The 23,207-nt window shown below is 45.3% G+C and overlaps 1 protein-coding gene across 3 annotated transcripts in view; it reads right to left on the reverse strand.

The window, feature by feature from the left end:
• Nucleotides 1-9,497, reverse strand: part of LOC133122727 (deleted in malignant brain tumors 1 protein-like) — a 33,047-nt gene extending 23,550 nt beyond the window's left edge. For all 3 annotated transcript variants that reach the window (XM_061232864.1, XM_061232865.1, XM_061232863.1), the window contains exons 1-3: nucleotides 9,357-9,497; nucleotides 966-1,280; nucleotides 298-603 (exon numbers count right to left, since the gene is read on the reverse strand). In XM_061232864.1, coding sequence (XP_061088848.1) covers nucleotides 298-603; nucleotides 966-1,280; nucleotides 9,357-9,414 — 679 coding nt within the window. In that variant the 5' untranslated portion in view covers nucleotides 9,415-9,497. The remainder of the gene's footprint in view (nucleotides 1-297; nucleotides 604-965; nucleotides 1,281-9,356) is intronic.
• Between the last annotated feature and the right edge of the window lie 13,710 nt (nucleotides 9,498-23,207).

Consider the following 23,207-nt stretch of genomic DNA (forward strand, 5'->3'; position numbering starts at 1 on the left):
GCATGGCAGCCAATTGCCGTTGGTGTGTGTGTGAGTGTGTGAGTGTGTGTATGAATGGGTGAATGAGAAGCATCAATTGTACAGCGCTTTGGATAAAAGTGTGATATAAATGCCAACCATTTACGTATCTGGGAGATCATCCAAACTCCACACTTGATTAAACTCACACACACTGGCGTGTAACATTTCACAGTGTAATGAATAAAGACCTTGTTACATATAAACTCATATGGCCTATTAAGGGGCAATATTCACCCAGCATCACAGAAACTCTCACAGTGCACAGAAGATTCTTACCAGAACACACCAGGCCCACATCGTTTCCATGGGAGCAGGGTTGATTCTGTGAGGGTGCTGTGGGGCAGAAGTTAATTTGAGATTCGTTGCCTCTACACTGAATCTCCTCTGCCCACACCTGGCCCTCGCCCTGGCCGAATGCAGCTGCCCCGCGCAGCTCTTTAGGAGCCCCGCAGCCCAGCTCCCTGCACACAACCTCTGCGTCCTGCTGGTCAAAGTCAGCATCACACACCGTGCCCCAGGAGCTCCCATGATGCACCTCTACTCTCCCAGAGCACAGGTCAGTCCCGCCCACCAGCCTGACCCCTGCAGTTGAACATAGAATAAAGAGAGAGTCATCAGCAATGACCGGCATCTTATTCCAGAGACAACATTCAGCACAGCTGTCTGAACACAGGCCTGCACAGCTAAATGCCAATAATGTAATGTAATGTAATTATACATGGAGTACAGCAGTGTGAGACGAGCCAAGTCATCATGGTATTGTCATACCATCATGCACCCTGCTCCTGCTGAAGCTAAGCAGGTGTGGGCTTGGTCAGTACTTGGATGGGAGACCTGATAAACCTAAGTTGCTGCTGGAAGTGTTGTTGGCGGGCCAGTTGGGGGGAGATCTTCCTTCTGGTTCAATTACCCCCAATGCCCCAACACTGCGCTGGGAGTCCTACCTGAGCAGATCACTCCAGCGTCCTCTCCATGATTACAGAGATGTTGACCCCATCCTGGTGACCCACACTGCTTCAGTGAGGATTCTGATCCTCTGCAGGACACTTCATTCATCCATATTTTCCCAGACCCTGGTCCAAAGTGATCCCCCCCTAGTGCATCTACAGCATCTCCACAGCCCAGCTGTCTGCACACCACCCCAGCATCACTCATATCCCAGCGATCATCACACACTGTCCCCCACTCTCCCCGATGGTAAACCTCCACTCTCCCAGCACAGGGGCTGCTACCATTCACCAGCCTCACATCCTCCCTGCCTGAGAGAGAGAGAAAGAGAGAGAGAGAGAGAGAGAGAGAGAGAGAATGATCTTGTTTTAACACTGATGAGAGGTCTTTAATACAGTTTAGCCAGGTGTACAATGGGTGTTTACCGCCAAGTTGTCACTGTGGATTTAAAGGATATGACCCCAGCAGTGTCTGCAGGAACACAGGGACACCACTAGGGTGCGCTCTATCTCCCTTGCTTTGTGCACTGGACACCAGTGATATGATCTCTGCCAGTGAGGCCTGTCACATGACTGATTAAGCAGATGACACTCCTGTGACAGCGCTCATCTCTCAGGGAGAAGAAGCCCCTACAGACTGCAGGGACACACGTTGGCCACTGGAGCAGCCAATCGTCTCCTCTTGACCCGACCACCCGCTCTTCTATTGGACAATAGAGTGTATGAGATCAGTTTATTGGACCATAGAGCGTATGAGTTCAGTGTAATGGACCATAGAGCGTAGGACTTCAGTGTGATGGACCATAGATTGTATAAGTTCAGTGTATTGGACCATAGAGCGTATGAGTTCAGTGTATTGGATCATAAAGCACATGAGTTCAGTGCATTGGACCATAGATCGTAGGAGTTCAGTGAATTGGATCATAAAGCACATGAGTTCAGTGCATTGGACCATAGATCGTATGAGTTTAGTGTAATGGACTCATGCCTATCAGGTACAGCACAGAAATAAAAAGGGCCATGCCCAGAAGAGGTCCAGAGGCGTTTTGAGAAGAACAAATACAAGTAAACAAGCAAGGTATTGGGCAGAAGTGAACACAGACACAGGCTGCCAGTGTATCATAGTCATGACTGAGCATGTTTGTCTTATAATATTTACATGGTTAAAATCCTGCAGAGTATGTTTTTTAAAAAAATTGTACATACTATGTACATGTTTGACTTCATGAAGTAAGAACAGTTTCACACTGAATAGAGGAAATGAGGATGTAGAGATGGTTCCGAGTTCTGGGGGCTACATGGCTCAAGCAGTAAGAGCAGTCGTCTGGCAGGCGGAGGGTTGCCGGTTCGATCCCCCGCCCGGGCTGTGTCGAAGTATCCCTGAGCAAGACACCTAACCCCCATTTGCTCCCGATGAGCTGGTCGGTGCCTTGCATGGCAGCCAATTGCCGTTGGTGTGTGAGTGTGTGTATGAATGAGAAGCATCAATTGTATAGTGCTTTGGATAAAAGCGCTATATAAATGCCAACCATTTACCATTTACGTATCTGGGAGATCATCCAAACTCCACACTTGATTAAACTCACACACACTGGTGGGTAAAATTTCACATTATAATGAATAAAGACCTTGTTAAATATAAACTCATATGGCCTATTAAGGGGCTATATGCACCCAGCATCACAGAAACTCTCACAGTGCACAGAAGACTCTTACCAGAACACACCAGGCCCACATCGTTTCCATGGGAGCAGGGTTGATTCTGTGAGGGTGCTGTGGGGCAGAAGTTAATCTGAGATTCGTTGCCTCTACACTGAATCTCCTCTGCCCACACCTGGCCCTCGCCCTGGCCGAATGCAGCTGCCCCGCGCAGCTCTTTAGGAGCCCCACAGCCCAGCTGCCTGCACACAACCTCTGCGTCCTGCTGGTCAAAGTCAGCATCACACACCGTGCCCCAGGAGCTCCCATGATGCACCTCTACTCTCCCAGAGCACAGGTCAGTCCCGCCCACCAGCCTGACCTCTGCAGTTGAACAGAGAATAAAGAGAGAATCATCAGAAATGACCGGCACCTTATTCCAGAGACAACATTCAGCACAGCTGTCTGAACACAGGCCTGCACAGCTATTATACATGGAGTACAGCAGTGTGAGATGAGCCAAGCCATCATGGTATTGCCATCCCATGATGCACCCTGCTCCTGCTGAAGCTAAGCAGGTGTGGGCTTGGTCAGTACTTGGATGGGAGACCTCCTGGGAAACCTAAGTTGCTGCTGGAAGTGCATAATTTTTACCAAGTGTGCTGGTATCGCTGCGGACCGTCCACTAGTCGCGGTAAAGTTTGATTTGTAATTGCTATTTTGAACATCAGAGGTTAGGGCTTGAGCCAGTTTGTTTCTATTGCTGTGTCAATCACTTATACTGGTTGCATACCTGTCAAGTGATTGAACGTTTGTTTTAAATAGCTGTGGAATTTGTCAGTAGATTAGCTTTGATTTGATATTGCTTGTGAGCGATTGTAGGCGATTTAAATAGGTGTGTATCCGTCCCAGTTTGTTATGTTATGTTTCATCCCATCCCAGTCTGCTCTCTCCCTCGAAGACATCCCCTGCGATGTGGGCCTCCATGGCGTCGGAACCCCTCCAACCTCAGCTACCCCCCCGCTGACCCCCTGTGAGGACTTTGTTGTCACAGGGGGACTATGGAATTGCCAGTCTGCCACTCGGAAGGCTGACTATATCCCCGCATATCCCTCCCTCCAGTCCCTACAATTCCTTGCCCTCACGGAGACCTGGATCACACCAGACAACACCACACTCCCGTTGCCCTCTCATCCTCCTTCTCCTTCTCTCACACTCCCCGGCCTTCCGGCCGTGGCGGTGGTACTGGTCTTTTAATTTCCCCCTCATGGAAATTCTCTGTTCTCCCCCTCTCTGACCTGTCCATATCCACTTTTGAATTCCATTCTGTTGCAGTATCCTACCCTACTAACCTTTTTATTGCAGTTATCTATCGTCCTCCAGGGCCCCTGGGAAGCTTCCTTGATGAGCTAGACACACTTCTCAGCTCCTTCCCTGAGGATGGCACCCCACTGACTTCAACATCCACCTTGAAGCCTCCCAGGCTGCTGCCTTCCTACCGCTACTCCACTCCTTTGGCCTCTCCCTGCAACACTCTCCTCCAACCCACAAGGCAGGCAATTTCCTAGACCTTGTCTTTGTGAGGAACTGCTCATGCTCCAATTTCACGGTTACCCCTCTGCATACATCTGATCACCACTTCATCTCATTGTCTCTCCCTGTTCCTCCCCATCCTCCTCCCCCTCCTCCCACCCACACTTCCTCAGCCCGTCGTAACCTCCACTCCCTCTCATCCTCTTCCTTTGCCACCACTGTCACCGCCTCACTCCCCCCTCTCGAATCCTTCTCCGAACTCCCCACTGACTCTGCATCTGCCACCCTCCTTTCATCTCTCTCCTCCGCCTTTGACTCTCTCTGTCCCCCTGTCTCAAAGCCGCCTCGCACATCCCCCCCCAGTCCTCGGATATCTGACACCCTCCGTACCTCCAGGGACAGCCTCCGTGCAGCGGAGAGGAAGTGGAGAAAATCCAGAGACCCTTCAGACCTCACAACTTACCAGTCTCTCCTGGCGGCATTCTCTTCTGCTGTCACTGCCGCCAAAGCAAAATACTATCAAACACAAATTCAGAACTCCGCTTCTAACCCCCGGAAACTGTTCTCCATTTTCTCCAACGCACCGCCTCCTCCACCTCAGTCCTCCTTTGCTGCTGATGACTTTGCTGATTTTTTTGATGAGAAGGTCACAGTCATCCGCAGATCCTTTACAACCACCGCCCCCCTTACTGTGCCCTTCCCCCCCTCTAGGCCCATCCTTTCCTTTTCCACATTCTTCCCCCTTACAGACTCTGATGTTTCTCAACTCCTGCTCTCCCACGCTCTCCCTGTCTTCTGGCTGTTTTCCAGCATCCTCCAAGAGGGCCCACATCACTCCACTGCTAAAAAAGCCTACTCTGGATCCCTCCATCATCCAGAACTACCGCCCAGTATCTCTTCTTCGTTTTCTTTCTAAAACCATTGAACGAGCCGCTTCTACTCAACTTTCTTCTTTCTTTTTCAACAACAACCTGCTAGACCCCCATCAGTCTGGCTTCAGATCGGGCCACTCGACAGAGACTGCGCTCCTCTCCGTCAGTGAGTCACTTCATGCCGCATGGGCAGCCTCCCTCTCCTCTGTCCTCATTCTTCTAGATCTCTCGGCTGTCTTCGACACTGTGCTATCTGTGCTTGCCTGAGTGACATCCAGAGCTCTTTTTTTTTTTTTTTATCGAATAGGCCCTGGTCCTTATCTTTGTTGTACAGGTAGCAGTTGAAATTGTACTTCCCTCTAGGGCAGTGGTTTTTAACTTTATTGGAGGTACTGAACCCTGCAAGCATTCACCAAACCCTTCGTAATTGGAAAAATGAAATATGATTTCTTTAACACATAGGTATATATTTTAATAGTGCACAATGGCTATACTGTGTGTGTCTTGACCCCTGCCGAACCCCTGAGACTGTCTCAACGAACCCCTGGGGTTCGATCGAACCCAGGTTAAGAACCACTGCTCTAGGGTCTTTCAGCGCACTTATCCCTGGTTATGGGTATGCACTTTGTTGTACGTCACTCTGGATAAGATCGTCTGCCAAATGCCATTAATGTAATGGAATGTAATGTAATGTTGTTGGTGGGCCAGTTGGGGGGAGATCTTCCCTCTGGTTCAATTACCCCCAATGTCCCCATCACTGTGCTGGGAGTCCTACCTGAGCAGATCACTCCAGTGTCCTTTCCATGATGACAGAGATGTTTACCCCATCCTGCTGATCCACACTGCTTCAGTGAGGATTCTGATCCTCTGCAGAACACATAATCGATCCATATTCTCCCAGACCCTTGTCCAAAGTGAGCCTCTCCTAGTGCATCGACAGCATCTCCACAGCCCAGCTGTCTGCACACCACCACAGCATCACTCATGTCCCAGCGATTATCACACACTGTCCCCCACTCTCCCCGATGGTAAACCTCCACTCTCCCAGCACAGGAGCTGCCACCATTCACCAGCCTCACATCCTCCCTGCCTGAGAGAAGGAGAGAGAGAGAGAGAGAAAGAATGATCATGTTCACTGATGAGAGGTCTTTAATACAGTTTAGCCAGGTGTACAATGGCTGTTTACCCCCAAGTTGTCACTGTGGATTTAAAGGACATGACCCCAGCAGTGTCTGCAGGAACACAGGGACACCACTAGGGTGCGCTCTACCTCCCTTGCCTTGTGCACTGGACACCAGTGATATGAGCTCTGCCAGTGAGGCCTGTCACATGACTGATTAAGCAGATGACACTCCTGTGACAGCGCTCATCTCTCAGGGAGAAGAAGCCCCTACAGACTGCAGGGACACACGTTGGCCACAAGGGGGAGAAAAACCTTTTACTTTCTCGACCCAAGAACTGCTTTACTGCCCATAAGAATGCTGCCTGAGACACGTACAATCTCAAATGGAGCACAGACACAAAATATTGCATCCTCAAAAGGGAATCAGCATTACCAGTGTGGTAAAGGTGCTGGTGTAAATAGAGGTTGAGAACATATATAAACTGAGTCTTAACTGAGTCTGGCATTTTAAAAGATTTCCACATGAAGTTTGCACAGGTGTGCACTGATGCACTAATTTATGGAAAGTTTTTTGTATATACGTTTAATCACTTGGACACTCCAACACGTGTAATATATCATTAATGTGCTGCCATAATGAAATTAAATGCTGTGGAGAGAATGTCACATTTCTGTTCAGCAAAAACTCTGAGACTTTTCACTAAATTAATCTATTAAAAATGCAATACTTGCATCTGAAGTGATACTAGTAATATATAAGCCTAACTTAGGACATACATTTGACATTATACAAGAGGTTGTATTTTTAGGAGCCACCTGTTTATTTGCTGAATTTACTACCTGACTTTTTCATGAATATCAAATGCAACGAGTATGAGAAATCAGAAACACCATAAAGATCTGTAAATACAATACAACAAATACATGAGCATAATATTTTTTATAACTTTACTAAGGGTTAGGGTTAGACAAGAGGGATAGTGGAAGGGGGAGGAGATCAGGAGGGAGGACTAGGGTAAAGTTTGAAAAGGTGCATTTTCAGTCAGTCGAAATAGGGGGAGGGGTCCTGCTGTCCTGACAGTTGTCATTCCACCTCTGAGGAACCAGAACGGAAAACAGGCATAAACGTGCAGCTGATTAAGTGATTAAGGATTGTATGTATGGTGGGGCAGTCCCCTTAGCAGCCTGAAATGCGAGCACTAGGGCCTTGAAGCAGATGCGTGCGGCAATAGGAAGCCAGTGGAGGCCAATGAGGAGTGGGGTGACATGAGCCGACCTGGGCTGACTGGTGGTCAGGCGGGCTGCCGTAATCTGTGGTGTTTAGAGGCTGCCTTTAACCCTGCTCTTACTGGAGAGCCCTTTGACCAGCAGACCCTCTGACCCCTTGGCCCTGGCCCCCAGTCTCTGGTCCCCAGTCTCTGGCCCCCAATCTCTGACCCCCAGTCTCTGACCCCCAGTCTCTGACCCCCAGTCTCTGGCCCCCAATCTCTGACCCCCAATCTCTGACCCCCAATCTCTGGCCCCCAGTCTCTGACCCCCAGTCTCTGACCCCCAGTCTCTGACCCCCAGTCTCTGGCCCCCAATCTCTGACCCCCAGTCTCTGACCCCCAGTCTCTGGCCCCCAGTCTCTGACCCCCAGTCTCTGACCCCCAGTCTCTGGCCCCCAGTCTCTGGCCCCCAGTCTCTGGCCCCCAGTCTCTGACCCCCAGTCTCTGACCCCCAGTCTCTGACCCCCAGTCTCTGGCCCCCAGTCTCTGACCCCCAGTCTCTGACCCCCAGTCTCTGGCCCCCAGTCTCTGGCCCCCAGTCTCTGGCCCCCAGTCTCTGACCCCCAATCTCTGGCCCCCAGTCTATGACCCCCAGTCTCTGGTCCCCAGTCTCTGACCCCCAGTCTCTGACCCCCAGGCTCTGACCCCCAGTCTCTGGCCCTGATTGAGTGTGGAGAAGCAGGGGAGGAGGATGAATCTGTGCTGTATGGATGGATGGGATAACGGACTTGAAGACACTCCAGATCTAGAACAAACAAAACATACATGATGGGGAATTATTCTATAATTTCTAATTAATTATAATTATTTTATAATGTATTATTCATGATAATTATTTTATAATTCATAATTATATTATAACAAGTCGCAATTGTAATAATATAATTATAAATTATATTTCTGATTCCATGAAATAAATACACCTATGTTGGCACTAATTCCAAGAGATTACGGATTTAAACGAGAAGCTTTCACACGTTGCAAGGCATAGTTCAGTGCGGCATGTCAAGTTTAAAGCAGCACTGCACAATCTAGGTCCAGGTGCAGAATTTCTACTTTAAGCCATCTGTAAATGTGAGTTTACCAAATTTCCTGAAGGTCGTGCAACTCGACATGCCACACTTAAAGGTACAGCAGGTAAGATTTCTGTTTTAAAGTATTGTTACAAGACCATTTCCCATCATTGAAAAAGACTCAGTGACATGTTGACTCACCCTCTGCCTGTGTAACGAAAAGACGTTTCATATTATTAAAAATAGACTTCGGGTTTTGTGAAATTCAGATTAAAAAGATAGTAAAATCGAACATGCGTTTTACAACAGGTCGTCCTCTCTTGGCTAACGTTAGCTGGCTGGCTCATTACATTACATTGCATGTAATGCAATTTCGGACTTTACAATGTTGGCTAGCTGGACTTCCACGTTAGTTTCTAACACCGTTGAGTATAACTTCTGAATGCCGTAGAACTTAACAAGACAAAATAGCTAGATAATCGGTGAATTTCAAAAAGATTTTCGAAATCGGTGTTCTACGTTTAGTCAGTGTTGCAAATAAAAGGTTTCACCAGACTGGGTCGTGGTTCTTAACTCCACCTCGGCTGCGTCTCGTGTCTCCCGCTTTCCTTTTTTTCCCCTCGATTGGTAACCAGCCTAGAATGATCTTGGGAAATACGCCGAGACAACATTACTTTTAAGCAGGGTTGTTATTTCAACAAGCATTGAGCAAAAGAGAAATAGCAAGTAAAACTCACCTTTATTTGATCTGTGAAATTCCTGCATTCTTCTTCAGCTCAGGTTGGTGCAGAGGCAAAATATAATAGAAGCCTTTTCTTTGATAGACGCTTCAGGTAAGGCAGCCAGGATATACACAGTACAATGCTGTATTAAATAAACAGTGAAATACTGTGGGAAAATCAGTGTAAATGTACAGATTTGTTTTACAGTGTGGTACTCACTGGCTGTACAGAGCAGGAGCAGGGAGGAGAGAGAGAGGAACGACAGACATCTCTCCATCTTCAGCGCAGACAGCAGAGTGGATGCTCACACCTTCCCCTCTGAGCTCTGAGATAATGGGAACCCTGCGCTTGGACCATGGAGACAGGCTTGGACCCTGCCATCGAGAGCACACCCCCACCCCCACCAATCACACTCACTGCTCGGCCACGCCCACAGAAGCTTCAGGGACTGAGAGCCAGAGCAAATAAGACTATTTCCTTTCAAGCCCCCTTTGGGCTCTTTTCATAGTTAGAGTTTAATACAATGCTTTGTTGTAAATGCTCAATATGAGGTTTCGACTGAGTGTTGTAAATGCTCAATATGAGGTTTTGACTCTGAGTGTTGTAAATGCTCAATATGAGGTTTTGACTGAGTGTTGTAACTGCTTAATATGAGGTTTTGACTGAGTTACGTTAAGTTTGAGTATTGGCTGCATCTCAAACTTTTTACTTTTGTTTTAGAATGCCCAATTTTGATTTGGTGTAAAGATTTGTTTCAAGGAATGATTGAGTTTCATTGTGGTGATTAAATATTTCTGTTAATTGCTTTGAAAATGATTGATTAGTTTTTCTAAATTTAAGATTAATATTGTACGGAAAGTGTGGGAAAATTTTAATTGGCTCACAAAATATAGCTCATATGGCATTAACTGTGTAATTTGTGCAAAGCATGAATATGTGCCCACTTCTCCTAATGTGCTTGAATATGTGCCCACTTCTACTAATGTGCAGAGAGAAGCTGTCTACCTGTGGATATTTCCACTGAACTGTCGCAACATGAGCAAATATGGGCATGAATACCAGTAAGATAAGAGAATCAGAAACTGTTCCAGGAACTGTGAGTTGTGGTTGTCCACTAGCTCATTTAGAGTGAAGGAGCCGCCATTTGGTGTGCTACACCGCACACAAGCTACGCGCCAGGCCTGCAACAACCACTTTGACTTGGGCTGTTTTTAGTTATACTGCCGGCTATTGGGTTTATGATGTCATTGAGGTATTTCATTTCATTGAGGCTTAGAGCCCTGTTATGTATGGGGGTATGTGGTTCTAGTCTCGCCCTGCAGGTGGAGCCAGGAGGTGTACCCTGCACTGATTGCTAACCTGCCACACCTGCCATGGGCGGGAGTATATAAACCCCTCCCCTTCCTCCACATGGTCTCTCCTTGTCTTGGCAGCCAGCTCTGCAGCAGCAGGGCCTTCAACAGCCACCATTTTGTTTTGAGCAGTTCATGGTTCTTGTGTTACAATAAATGTAGTTCTTTTCAAACACTTTTACTGTGTCTGTTTCCTCCATGTTATATTCCCTGAGCCAGGGTTGTAACATATTGGCGGCTCGTCCGGGATTTTCCGGAGACGTTGTGCTGAGGCTGCATGGTCTCTCTTCCTCTGGTGTGTACAGTTGCTTTGAGTGCTGTTATTTGAGTTGGGCATCTCCCAGGTTAGGTAGGAGTGATCCAGCTGGATTGAAACATTCAGTCCTTCCAACGGGTCACTCTTTTACTCTTGTTATTTTCAAGGCAAATCCCGGTTGGACCCTTGCCTCTGTTGGGGGTAGACGGTTCAGGGCCATTTTGGTCCTGTCGTTTGCTTTTAAAGTGGCCTCGAGCCTGGCACGCCTCAGAAGATAGGTAGGCAGGCAAAGCAAAGGATAGGCAGGGTCCTGGGGAGATTGCTCATGTACTATCAACTGTATTGTTAAAACTGCACTCATGTCACTGTGCTTGCTAGAGGGGGGGAGTGGGTAAGTTAGGTGAGTTTAGTGTCCTATTCAGTAGGCATTATATGTTTCCACTATCCTAACTTTTGTAGCGGTTTTTAAGAAGCTCTAGCGATGTATAGCGTCTTGGTAGGATAGTTCACCCTGAGTTTTGTGTCTTGAAGTTTTGACACTTATGATTACTAATGAGTTCCATGTGGGAGAAAATGGTACTTGTTTCTGTGAGTAATCTTAACTGGAATAGCTGATGAGTAAAACCTAGTTCTGCTTGTAATTGGTTGACATTGGTTGACATTGGTTGACATTGGTAGCATTTGAGTCAGGCCGCTGTGTGTAGCTGTAGGCTACTTTTAGTATGGACACTTGTGCAGTAGTTCCCCTTTAATTAGGCACACCTGTGCTAGTGATGTGGCCATTCTCCCTTGATTAAAACTGGCTTATCATTTAGTTTAGGTGCTATAGTTTGGGGCACTCTGCCAAATAGGGTCAGCCAGGTCCCTTGTGCATGTTTCCTGAATTTTGTATTGTGTGTGTTTAAGTTCCCTACTAAAATGGCAACTATTGAGGACCTCATTCTTAATCCTTCTGAGGAGGTGTTGGCCTACTTCACTAAGGATCAGCTCTTAAAATTAGCAGCATTACGAAATAGAGATGAGTAGCTGTGAGCGGTGCCTTAAGGACAGCATTAGGACGATACATTAATGTAATGTAATGTACTTTACTGTACTGTAATGTACTGTACTGTACTGTAATGTAGTGTAATGTAGTGTACTGTACTGTACTGTAATGTAATGTAGTGTACTGTACTGTACTGTAATGTAGTGTAATGTAGTGTACTGTACTGTACTGTAATGTAATGTACTGTTATGTAATGTACTGTACTGTAATGTAGTGTACTGTACTGTACTGTACTGTTATGTAATGTAATGTAGTGTACTGTTCTGTACTGTACTGTACTGTACTGTACTGTTATGTAATATAATGTACTGTACTGTTATGTAATGTACTGTAATGTAGTGTAATGTACTGTACTGTAGTGTAATGTAGTGTAATGTAATGTAATGTACTGTACTGTACTGTAATGTAATGTACTGTACTGTACTGTAATGTAGTGTAATGTACTGTACTGTAGTGTAATGTAATGTAATGTAATGTAAATGTAGTGTTGTGTAGTGTAATGTAATGTACTGTAATGTAATGATACTGGTTGACAGTGGTGTTCTTAAGACCAAGACTGTGGAGCCGCCTGTTTCCTTACAACCTAGTTCCTCACCACTCGGCAAGGCTGACTGAGTTAAGACTCAAGGAGTTTTAACTGAAAGAGAAAATGATGTACTTGGAACATGAACGTTTCTTAAAGGAGTTCAAGCAGGCAGCTATTGGACGATCTACCTGCTCTGAGTTTGATGTCAGCAGACATGTTAGGTTGGTTCCCCCTTCTGTAGAGAAAGATGTTGAGAGAAATTTTCCTCATTTTGAAAGGGTAGCTACCACTCTGAAATGGCCCAATGATGTCTGGACCCTCCTGTTGCAGTGTGTTCTAGTTGGTAAGGCACGAGAAGCATATTCCTCTGTCTGGCGCAAAGTGGTGATTATGAGGGCGTTAAAGGGGCCATCTTGAGAGTTTATGAGCTTGTGCCAAAAGCCTATTGACAGCGCTTCAGAAGCCAACGTTGGACTGACAGTCAGACCTATGTTGAGTTTGTGAAGGAAAAGGAGAATCTGCTGGATAGATGGGGCATGTCTCAAAAGGCAGAGACTAGAGAGCAGCTTAGACAGCTGATTCTTTTAGAGGAATTTAAAAATTGTGTTCCAGTGATTGTGGCTACCTATCTGAATGAGCAAAAAGTGAAAATGCTAGATGAAGGATATTAAATATTTTTGTTAATTGCTTTGAAAATGATTCGTTTTTCTAAATTTAAGATTAATATTGTACGGAAAGTGTGGGAATTTTAATTGGCTCACGAAATATAGCTCATATGGCATTAACTGTGTCATTTGTGCAAAGCATTAATATGTGCCCACTTCTACTAATGTGCATTAATATGTGCCCACTTCTACTAACGTACAGAGAGAAGCTGTCTACCAGTGGAAATTTCCACTGAACTGTAGCAACGTGAGCAAATATGGGCATGAATACCAGTAAGATAAGAGAATCAGAAACTGTTCCAGGAACTGTGAGTTGTCGTTGTCCACTAGCTCATTTAGAGTGAAGGAGCCGCCATTTGGTGTGCTACACCGCACACAAGCTACGCGCCAGGCCTGCAACAACCACTTTGACTTGGGCTGTTTTTAGTTATACTGCCGGCTATAGGGTTTATGATGTCATTGAGGTATTTCATTTAATTGAGGCTTAGAGCCCTGTTATGTATGGGGGTATGTGGTTCTAGTCTCGCCCTGCAGGTGGAGCCAGGAGGTGTACCCTGCACTGATTGCTAACCTGCCACACCTGCCATGGGCGGGAGTATATAAACTCCTCCCCTTCCTCCACATGGTCTCTCCTTGTCTTGGCAGCCAGCTCTGCAGCAGCAGGGCCTTCAACAGCCACCATTTTGTTTTGAGCAGTTCATGGTTCTTGTGTTACAATAAATGTAGTTCTTTTCAAACACTTTGACTGTGTCTGTTTCCTCCATGTTATATTCCCTGAGCCAGGGTTGTAACATATTGGCGGCTCGTCCGGGATTTTCCGGAGACGTTGTGCTGAGGCTGCATGGTCTCTCTTCCTCTGGTGTGTACAGTTGCTTTAAGTGCTGTTATTTGAGTTGGGCATCTCCCAGGTTAGGTAGGAGTGATCCAGCTGGATTGAAACATTCAGTCCTTCCAACGGGTCACTCTTTTACTCTTGTTATTTTCAAGGCAAATCCCGGTTGGACCCTTGCCTCTGTTGGGGGTAGACGGTTCAGGGCCATTTTGGTCCTGTCATTTGCTTTTAAAGTGGCCTCGAGCCTGGCACGCCTCAGAAGATAGGTAGGCAGGCAAAGCAAAGGATAGGCAGGGTCCTGGGGAGATTGCTCATGTACTATCAACTGTATTGTTAAAACTGCACTCATGTCACTGTGCTTGCTAGAGGGGGGGAGTGGGTAAGTTAGGTGAGTTTAGTGTCCTATTCAGTAGGCATTATATGTTTCCATTATCCTAACTTTTGTAGCGGTTTTTAAGAAGCTCTAGCGATGTATAGCGTCTTGGTAGGATAGTTCACCCTGAGTTTTGTGTCTTGAAGTTTTGACACTTATGATTATTAATGAGTTCCATGTGGGAGAAAATGGTACTTGTTTCTGTGAGTAATCTTAACTGGAATAGCTGATGAGTAAAACCTAGTTCTGCTTGTAATTGGTTGACATTGGTTGACATTGGTTGACATTGGTAGCATTTGAGTCAGGCCGCTGTGTGTAGCTGTAGGCTACTTTTAGTATGGACACTTGTGCAGTAGTTCCCCTTTAATTAGGCACACCTGTGCTAGTGATGTGGCCATTCTCCCTTGATTAAAACTGGCTTATCATTTAGTTTAGGTGCTATAGTTTGGGGCACTCTGCCAAATAGGGTCAGCCAGGTCCCTTGTGCATGTTTCCTGAATTTTGTATTGTGTGTGTTTAAGTTCCCTACTAAAATGGCAACTATTGAGGACCTCATTCTTAATCCTTCTGAGGAGGTGTTGGCCTACTTCACTAAGGATCAGCTCTTAAAATTAGCAGCATTACGAAATAGAGATGAGTAGCTGTGAGCGGTGCCTTAAGGACAGCATTAGGACGATACATTAATGTAATGTAATGTACTTTACTGTACTGTAATGTACTGTACTGTACTGTACTGTAATGTAGTGTAATGTAGTGTACTGTACTGTACTGTAATGTAATGTAGTGTACTGTACTGTAATGTAGTGTACTGTACTGTACTGTAATGTAATGTACTGTTATGTAATGTACTGTACTGTAATGTAGTGTACTGTACTGTACTGTTATGTAATGTAATGTAGTGTACTGTTCTGTACTGTACTGTACTGTACTGTACTGTTATGTAATATAATGTACTGTACTGTTATGTAATGTACTGTAATGTAGTGTAATGTACTGTACTGTAGTGTAATGTAGTGTAATGTAATGTAATGTAATGTAATGTACTGTACTGTACTGTACTGTACTGTACTGTAATGTAATGTACTGTACTGTACTGTAATGTAGTGTAATGTACTGTACTGTAGTGTAATGTAATGTAATGTAATGTAATGTAAATGTAGTGTTGTGTAGTGTAATGTACTGTACTGTAATGTAATGATACTGGTTGACAGTGGTGTTCTTAAGACCAAGACTGTGGAGCCGCCTGTTTCCTTACAACCTAGTTCCTCACCACTCGGCAAGGCTGACTGAGTTAAGACTCAAGGAGTTTCAACTGAAAGAGAAAATGATGTACTTGGAACATGAACGTTTCTTAAAGGAGTTCAAGCAGGCAGCTATTGGACGATCTACCTGCTCTGAGTTTGATGTCAGCAGACATGTTAGGTTGGTTCCCCCTTCTGTAGAGAAAGATGTTGAGAGAAATTTTCCTCATTTTGAAAGGGTAGCTACCACTCTGAAATGGCCCAATGATGTCTGGACCCTCCTGTTGCAGTGTGTTCTAGTTGGTAAGGCACGAGAAGCATATTCCTCTGTCTGGCGCAAAGTGGTGATTATGAGGGCGTTAAAGGGGCCATCTTGAGAGTTTATGAGCTTGTGCCAAAAGCCTATTGACAGCGCTTCAGAAGCCAACGTAGGACTGACTGTCAGACCTATGTTGAGTTTGTGAAGGAAAAGGAGAATCTGCTGGATAGATGGTGCATGTCTCAATGGGCAGAGACTAGAGAGCAGCTTAGACAGCTGATTCTTTTAGAGGAATTTAAAAATTGTGTTCCAGTGATTGTGGCTACCTATCTGAATGAGCAAAAAGTGAAAATGCTAGATGAAGGATATTAAATATTTTTGTTAATTGCTTTGAAAATGATTCGTTTTTCTAAATTTAAGATTAATATTGTACGGAAAGTGTGGGAATTGTGGTTCTAGTCTCGCCCTACAGGTGGAGCCAGGAGGTGAACCCTGCACTGATTGCTAACCTGCCACACCTGCCATGGGCGGGAGTATATAAACTCCTCCCCTTCCTCCACATGGTCTCCCCTTGTCTTGGCAGCCAGCTCTGCAGCAGCAGGGCCTTCAACAGCCACCATTTTGTTTTGAGCAGTTCATAGTTCTTGTGTTACAATAAATGTAGTTCTTTTCAAGCACTTGAACTGTGTCTGTTTCCTCTGTTATATTCCCTGAGCCAGGGTTGTAACAAGCCCTGTATCTGTTTTTTGTTGGTACTTGAATGGGCTCTTGCAAACTATTTTGTAAAGCCATGAAAGAAAACTGAATTGAATGAATACTGTACTAAAGGAATTATATTGTGTACATAAGTGTTCCTAACAAGGGGGGTTAGGAAGCCCATACTGAATGATCAAAGGGGGGTTAGGAAGCCCGTACTGAATGATCAAGGGGGGGGGTTCACTGTCTGCTTTGTTGACACTGACCATTTGGTTTCCTTGGTCACATCATGTGCATACAAAATAATGTGTGTTCGTCGGCATGTCACCCAATCAGGGACAACTACCTGTATTTTACATCAGGAGGTTTGGGGCATAAAAGCTCATTCCTTTGTAACATGAGTTTGTAATTGAACTGCCTTGCTTTTACCTGGTATGCTTCATACTGTAATTAAACACCTGAATATCGGACTACTTGTTTTACTTCACAAAGGACCCAATTCCTACATTATTGGCGAGCCAGCGACGGACGAAAAGCGGGGACGATTGGAGAACCTTCTCTTTTCCATCAAGAAAATCCACACCATCCAATTTGTTTATCAACAAAGAATCCAATAACTTTCGCACAGCCACACCAAGCCAGGACGTTGTTTGTTGCACAGAGAGAAGATCGACCTTTTGCTGCTGCAAGGAAACAAGACAGACGGGACCTCCATCGCAATCCCCCTTTCGATGAATTTTCCTTGGGACCTTTTGTTTGTATTACAGGTTTTCTACATTATTCCGCTGTGGATAATTAGATTTTTATGGTTGTGGAACAGTGAACAGATTGAGGAGTAAATTCAAAGTTAGCTTTCCAGGGTTAAATGGGACGTGTGTTCGTAGAGGAACTGGACTTTTTAAAAGTACCAGCAGAGTACCCCACGTTTATCCTGTGTCCTTGAGGTAAACCACCACAGTTTGTATATTGTACACGGTAGATATATTGTTCTGACCTGTTTGGCAGTGAAGTTAGATTTACAGGGTTAAACGGGAGGTGTGTTTGTAGAGGAACTGGACTTTTTGGAAAAAGTACCAGCAGGGTATCCCACGGTTATTCTGTGTCCTTGAGGTAAACCACCACAGTTGGTATATTGTACACGGTAGATATATTGTTCTGACCTGTTTAGCAGTGAAGTTAGATTTACAGGGTTAAACTGGAGGTGTGATTGTAGAGGAACTGGACTTTTTGGAAAAAGTACCAGCAGGATATCCCACATTTATCCTGTGTCCTTGAGTTAAACGACCACATTAGGTATATTGTACATAGGTGTACTCAGAACCTCGGATAATGGAGTATGCCATTGAGTATATTGCAAAACATTGCAAAGAGGGATCCTATGGATCTCTGTTAGAAAAATCATATCCTCTAGTTTGGCTTGAGGAAGCATGTGAACAGCACAATAGTAAATGTAAAAGTAAAAAAAAATAAACACGCAAATGTACTAGCAGCCCTGTTGCAAGGTCAAACAGAATTGAAACGCCGTTTGTCAGTAGCAGAGAAACTGTGTGCTGAACAGCAGTAAACAATTGAAACACTTGGGAGACTGCAGAGGCTCTGAGAAGTGAGTCTTCAGCAGGACAGGCAGAGCGCTGTTTAGCAGCCCATAATAACATTGAAATGCGCCAACAGTTAGCATCACTGAGGACAAGTTTGTCTGAATCAAAAACTGTAAATGCCACAATAAATAGACAGTTACAAAAGTGTCAAAATGCCTATGAGTTGCTACGGGCAAAAAGTGCAAGAAATCCACAGGTGCATAGACCAGTCATAAAGGACAGTACTGCTGATAAGCTCAGGCAAATTCAGTGTCATGTTGCTGCTTTGGGTATTAATTTACCAGAATACTGTGACTTTGACAGTAGTTGTGACGGTTCAGAAGAGGCTGATTCAGATCCGGTTGAATGTCACATCGCTGCGGGTCCAGTTAAAGCTGCTCCTTTCTGCACAAGAGAGCGCAAAACGTGTAGGAGAGCAGCGGTAGCTACTGAGGGCAGTGCTGCTGCACATTATGAATACGAGGCAGTACATGAACACCTTCCTTTATCTCCCTCTGAGCTCGCGAGCTTGTGTAAAAACACTGGTCAGTGGGATGGTTTTTCTGACCCCCGAAACTATTTGGCTGAGCTGCAACGGCAGGCTACAGCACGTGCACTAGACGACCAGGATTGTTGCCAAATTCTGCAGTTAACCATTCCTGCTGATCTAGTTCAGTCGCTACCTGAAAACATTAAAGGACCATTAGATGGCGTGTGGGCAAATGTCCGGTAGAGAGAGTCTGCATTGTTGGGTATGATTGGTAACCCACAGCCCAATTGGAAACTAATACAGAACACCGCACCTGATAGAGGTGAAAATCCAGTAGCTTATATGAACCGATTGTTTCATTGCTACACCAGGAATTCTGGAATGCAAAATCTGGGCAGGAATGATCCAGCTTTCCTTGCATTAATCATGTAACAGTATGATGACATAGTCAATGATGCAACAAAGCTTGCATTAAATCAAAAGCAAAAAGCAAACAATTTTACTTTTGCTGATGTCTGTAGTCTTATGTCTAGTTGGTACGAAACCACACATAGTCCCCTTATTAATAAAAAGAAGGTTTCAGCTGTTGTAACAAATGAGGGTCATAAGATGTCGAGAGATGCTTGCCACAACTGTGGTAAGATTGGGCATTTTAAAAGGGACTGCTGGTCGAGGGGCGGGGGTGCAGCTAGACAAAGACCAAGGCTGAAAAACACAGTAAAAAGTATAACAGTCAGAAATCTCTCATACAGTTCCAGCCATTACCTATGAGGACATGAATTTAATACTGCAGCAGCTTAAACAAGTTTTAGCTAAGTTTTGTCTAAATTCTGCTGCTGCACATAACACAAAAGATATGACTGACCCTAACCCTAACCCTTCAAACCATAAGGGTATGTAGGGGAAAATTCACAGAACAAAAGATCTCCCTCCTAAAAGCATGATAAACAATCACAAGTCAAAATCAGACTCCACCTTAGTGTGCAGGCTGGTTCCTCCAAAACTCTCGACGATATATGCTAAAAGTGTATCAATATATCCATATTAAAGTATGATATTGTGGTATAGTGTAATGCCCATTCTATCCAGTAAGTGGCACTATGCCCCAGAGTTGTTCATTGCAATACAGAAGTAGAAGAAGAACAATGCGTATGGAAGTTGAGTAAAGGACGTTATGAATCTTCTCCGTCTGTGACTACTTGTCGTCTATTTCAATCTACATACAGACACAACAGATATGTACCCTGTATAGTTTCAAACTGATTAACTGCTAAATTGTGCTAGAATTACACAGTGACCCATGTGTAACCGGAGTTTAATAAAAGCATCCAGCTAGGGGGGGAGGCTGATGTGTCTGTCAGCTAAAGCTGATCTTTAGACAGTATGTTTTATCTGAGATGTCAGTTTGCGTCTTTGTTTCACTCGTGTAGATGAATTGTGTGAGTGTACACGGACCTTTATGCCGCATACATTTCTGAATAAACTCTTATGTCCTTCACTGTGCCATAGCCTCATCCTTCACTGCTCTTGTTTATGATTGTTGTTTAATTCCTGTTACATGTAACTTGAAAAAATGGCTCAAAAAGGTGGCTCAACTAAGTACTGAGTACGGCATTATTTATCTTGTGAAAAGTTCTTATGTCCTCAACAAAGGGCAGAACCAGAACCTCATGCAAGTGTTTGAAATACAACATTGTTTGAACCACTTTGAAGCATATTAGCTAACAGCAAACCAAGCTCACCATGAAGAATCGCCTCTAGTTCACTTTGAGGCTTTTAAATTAATTAAAGGGATAAACAATCGAATCACCTTTCTCTCCTCGAGATCAAAGCATCTTCAGTCTTTCTTCATAAGTTTTATCTGTTATACATGGAATCAATCTGGTTGCCCTTCTTTTAACCTTTTCCAGTGCCTATGTTTCCTGTAGTACGGTCCTCAGAACTGCACATAATAATCTGTTAGTGTGATCTGACAAGGGTATTATTTAAGGTGAGTAGAACTTCCTTAGATTTATACTCAATACTCTTGGCTCTGTAACATAGGAATTGTGTATGAAATTACTTGATATTGAAAAATTTTCTTTTTCATTTTCTCCTTTTCTTGCCCGTAGCTTCACCCATCAGGATAGGCTAGGAAAAGATATGTGTGTGAATGAATAAGTGAAGTTGATCATTTATACGTCAGCCTTTCCGAAATAATGCTTCTGTAAATAATGCTCAACTCCACTACCACCCTCCTCCACCCCGTATTTCAGTTGCCTACATAAACATGCATGGATTCATTTATTCAACAAACCGTTTCCAAATGACTTTTATTTCCAATAAATTTGTTACAGATGTTACAGTGGGAAATCTTCAGTGTGCATTAGTGTTCTGCAGTGGGTTGGTTGCATTTTCTCCTGGATTAGTTAAGTATTATTTGTTTGCTTGCTGATTCTAAATTCAGTTTAGTTGTCATTATAGTGTTCTGTTGTGTACTTGTTTGTTTGTTTGCTATTACAAGTGGTGTTTATTTAGATTCAGTGAAACTGGGTTAGGTGTTTGTTTCTCTCAGGTAAGCTAGGCTATTAAGTTAGGCTATTGTTTTACTGGCTGGCAGGCCACAGCTTTTGTTGTAGGAGGAGCCAATACTTTGCACCCTGCTCAGGGTATAATTACTGGCACACCTGAACTCACTTCAGTGTGCATTAGTGTTCTGCAGTGGGTTGGTTGCATTTTCTGTATTCAGCGTCAGTGTTATTTAAGCAGTTGTGTAGCGCACCAGCGGCAGCTGTGTGCGGCAGCCTCGGCTACTTGCCTCGGCGTACGAAGTCGCAGGGTACAAAGTCGGGGGTGTCTATCTGCGGGTGTCAATCGAGGCTGTCAGAGAGCCTGATGTTTGATTTTGTTTTTGCTGCCTGCCCTCATTCCACTGTGTAGTATTCCTCTTGTCGTCCCTAGTTCCCTCCATGTGTTTCCTTCCCATCCCTGTCCTCTCTCCTCTCCCCAGGTCCCAGTCAGGTAGGAGGTTCGCCTCCCGCCAACATGGGCAGAATATCTCTAACCTCATCTTCCCTCCCAGATCCCCTGGTATTGATCTCTGTGTGGCTGGTGGCCTCTGGAACTGCCAGTCCGCCGTCCAGAAAGCAGACTTCATATCTGCCTATGCCTCCCACCTCAACCTTGACTTTCTTGCTTTAACTGAAACGTGGCTCTCACCAGAGAACACGGCCACCCCGGCTGCCCTTTCCTCTGCCTTCTCTTTTTCCCACACACCCAGATCCTCTGGCAGAGGAGGTGGCACAGGTCTCCTAATCTCATCCTCATGGAGATCTAGTGTCTTCTCCTCATCCCTCTCCTTCTCCTCTTTTGAATTTCATGCGGTTTCTGTTACTCTGCCATGCAAACTGTTTATCATTGTTGTTTATCGCCCCCCGGGTCCTCTGGGGAACTTTTTGGATGAGATGGACATCCTCCTCAGCTCCTCACCTGTCAATGACACCCCCCTGATCCTCCTGGGTGACTTCAACCTCAACTCAGAGTCCACCCAGTCTACCTTTCTCTCCCTCCTCTCTTCTTTTGACCTTACCCTCACTCTTTCCCCTCCCACCCACAAAGCAGGCAACCTTCTTGACCTCATCTTCACAAGGAGCTGCACAACAACCAACCTCTCTGTAACACCACTCCATATATCTGACCACTCCTTCATCTCTTTCTCTCTTCCACTCTCCTCTAACACCCATCCATCTCTCCCACCATCCACTGTCACCTGTCGACGGAACCTACGCCACCTGTCTTCCTCCACCCTCTCATCTACAATCCTCTCCTCCCTACCATCTGCGGAGTCTTTCTCTCGACTGTCTACCGATGATGCGGCTACAACTCTCATGTCCTCCCTCTCATCTTCCTTTGACTCTCTGTGTCCCCTCACCACCAAACTAGCTCGGGCCTCCCCCTCCAGTCCCTGGCTTTCTGATGCTCTACGAGCTGTCCGAACCGAACTGCGGGCGGCGGAGAGAAAATGGAAAAGGTCCTGTCTCCCCAGTGATATGGCTTCCTTCCATGCCCTCTTATCATCTTTCCATTCCTCTGTCTCTCTAGCTAAATCTTCCTTCTTTCACTCGAAAATTAACGCGGCCGCCTCTAATCCCCGCAAACTGTTTTCAACTTTCTCCTCTCTTCTGGCCCCCCCTCCCCCCCCACCCCCCTCATCACTCACACCTGATGACTTTGTCTCCTTCTTTGAAAAGAAGGTCGATGCTATTCGCAATTCCTTCTCCCAACCCTCCACCCCTGCTGACCCTCCTACCCTCCCCAACTCCCTAACCTCCTTTTCTCCCCTCTCTGACGCCGACACTCTGAAACTCCTTACTTCCCACCGCCCGACCACCTGTCCTCTTGACCCCATCCCCTCTCCCCTCCTACAATCTATATCTGAGGACATTCTCCCTTTTCTCTCCTCTCTAATCAACACCTCCCTCTCTTCCGGCACCATGCCCTCTTCCCTGAAGAGGGCCAGAGTCACTCCCCTCCTCAAAAAACCTACTCTCGATCCCTCTGCCCTGAACAACTACCGGCCTGTCTCTCTTCTTCCCTTTCTTGCTAAAACCCTGGAACGGGCGATCTGCTCCCAACTGTCCACTTATCTTCTCCACAACAATCTCCATGACCCCAACCAGTCTGGCTTCAAGAGTGGCCACTCCACTGAAACCGCCCTGCTCGCGGTCACTGAGGCACTCCACTCTGCTAAAGCAAAATCCCTCTCCTCTGTCCTCATCT

The sequence above is a fragment of the Conger conger genome, chromosome 2 (assembly GCF_963514075.1).
Source record: "Conger conger chromosome 2, fConCon1.1, whole genome shotgun sequence".
In the NCBI taxonomy this organism is placed as follows: domain Eukaryota; kingdom Metazoa; phylum Chordata; class Actinopteri; order Anguilliformes; family Congridae; genus Conger; species Conger conger.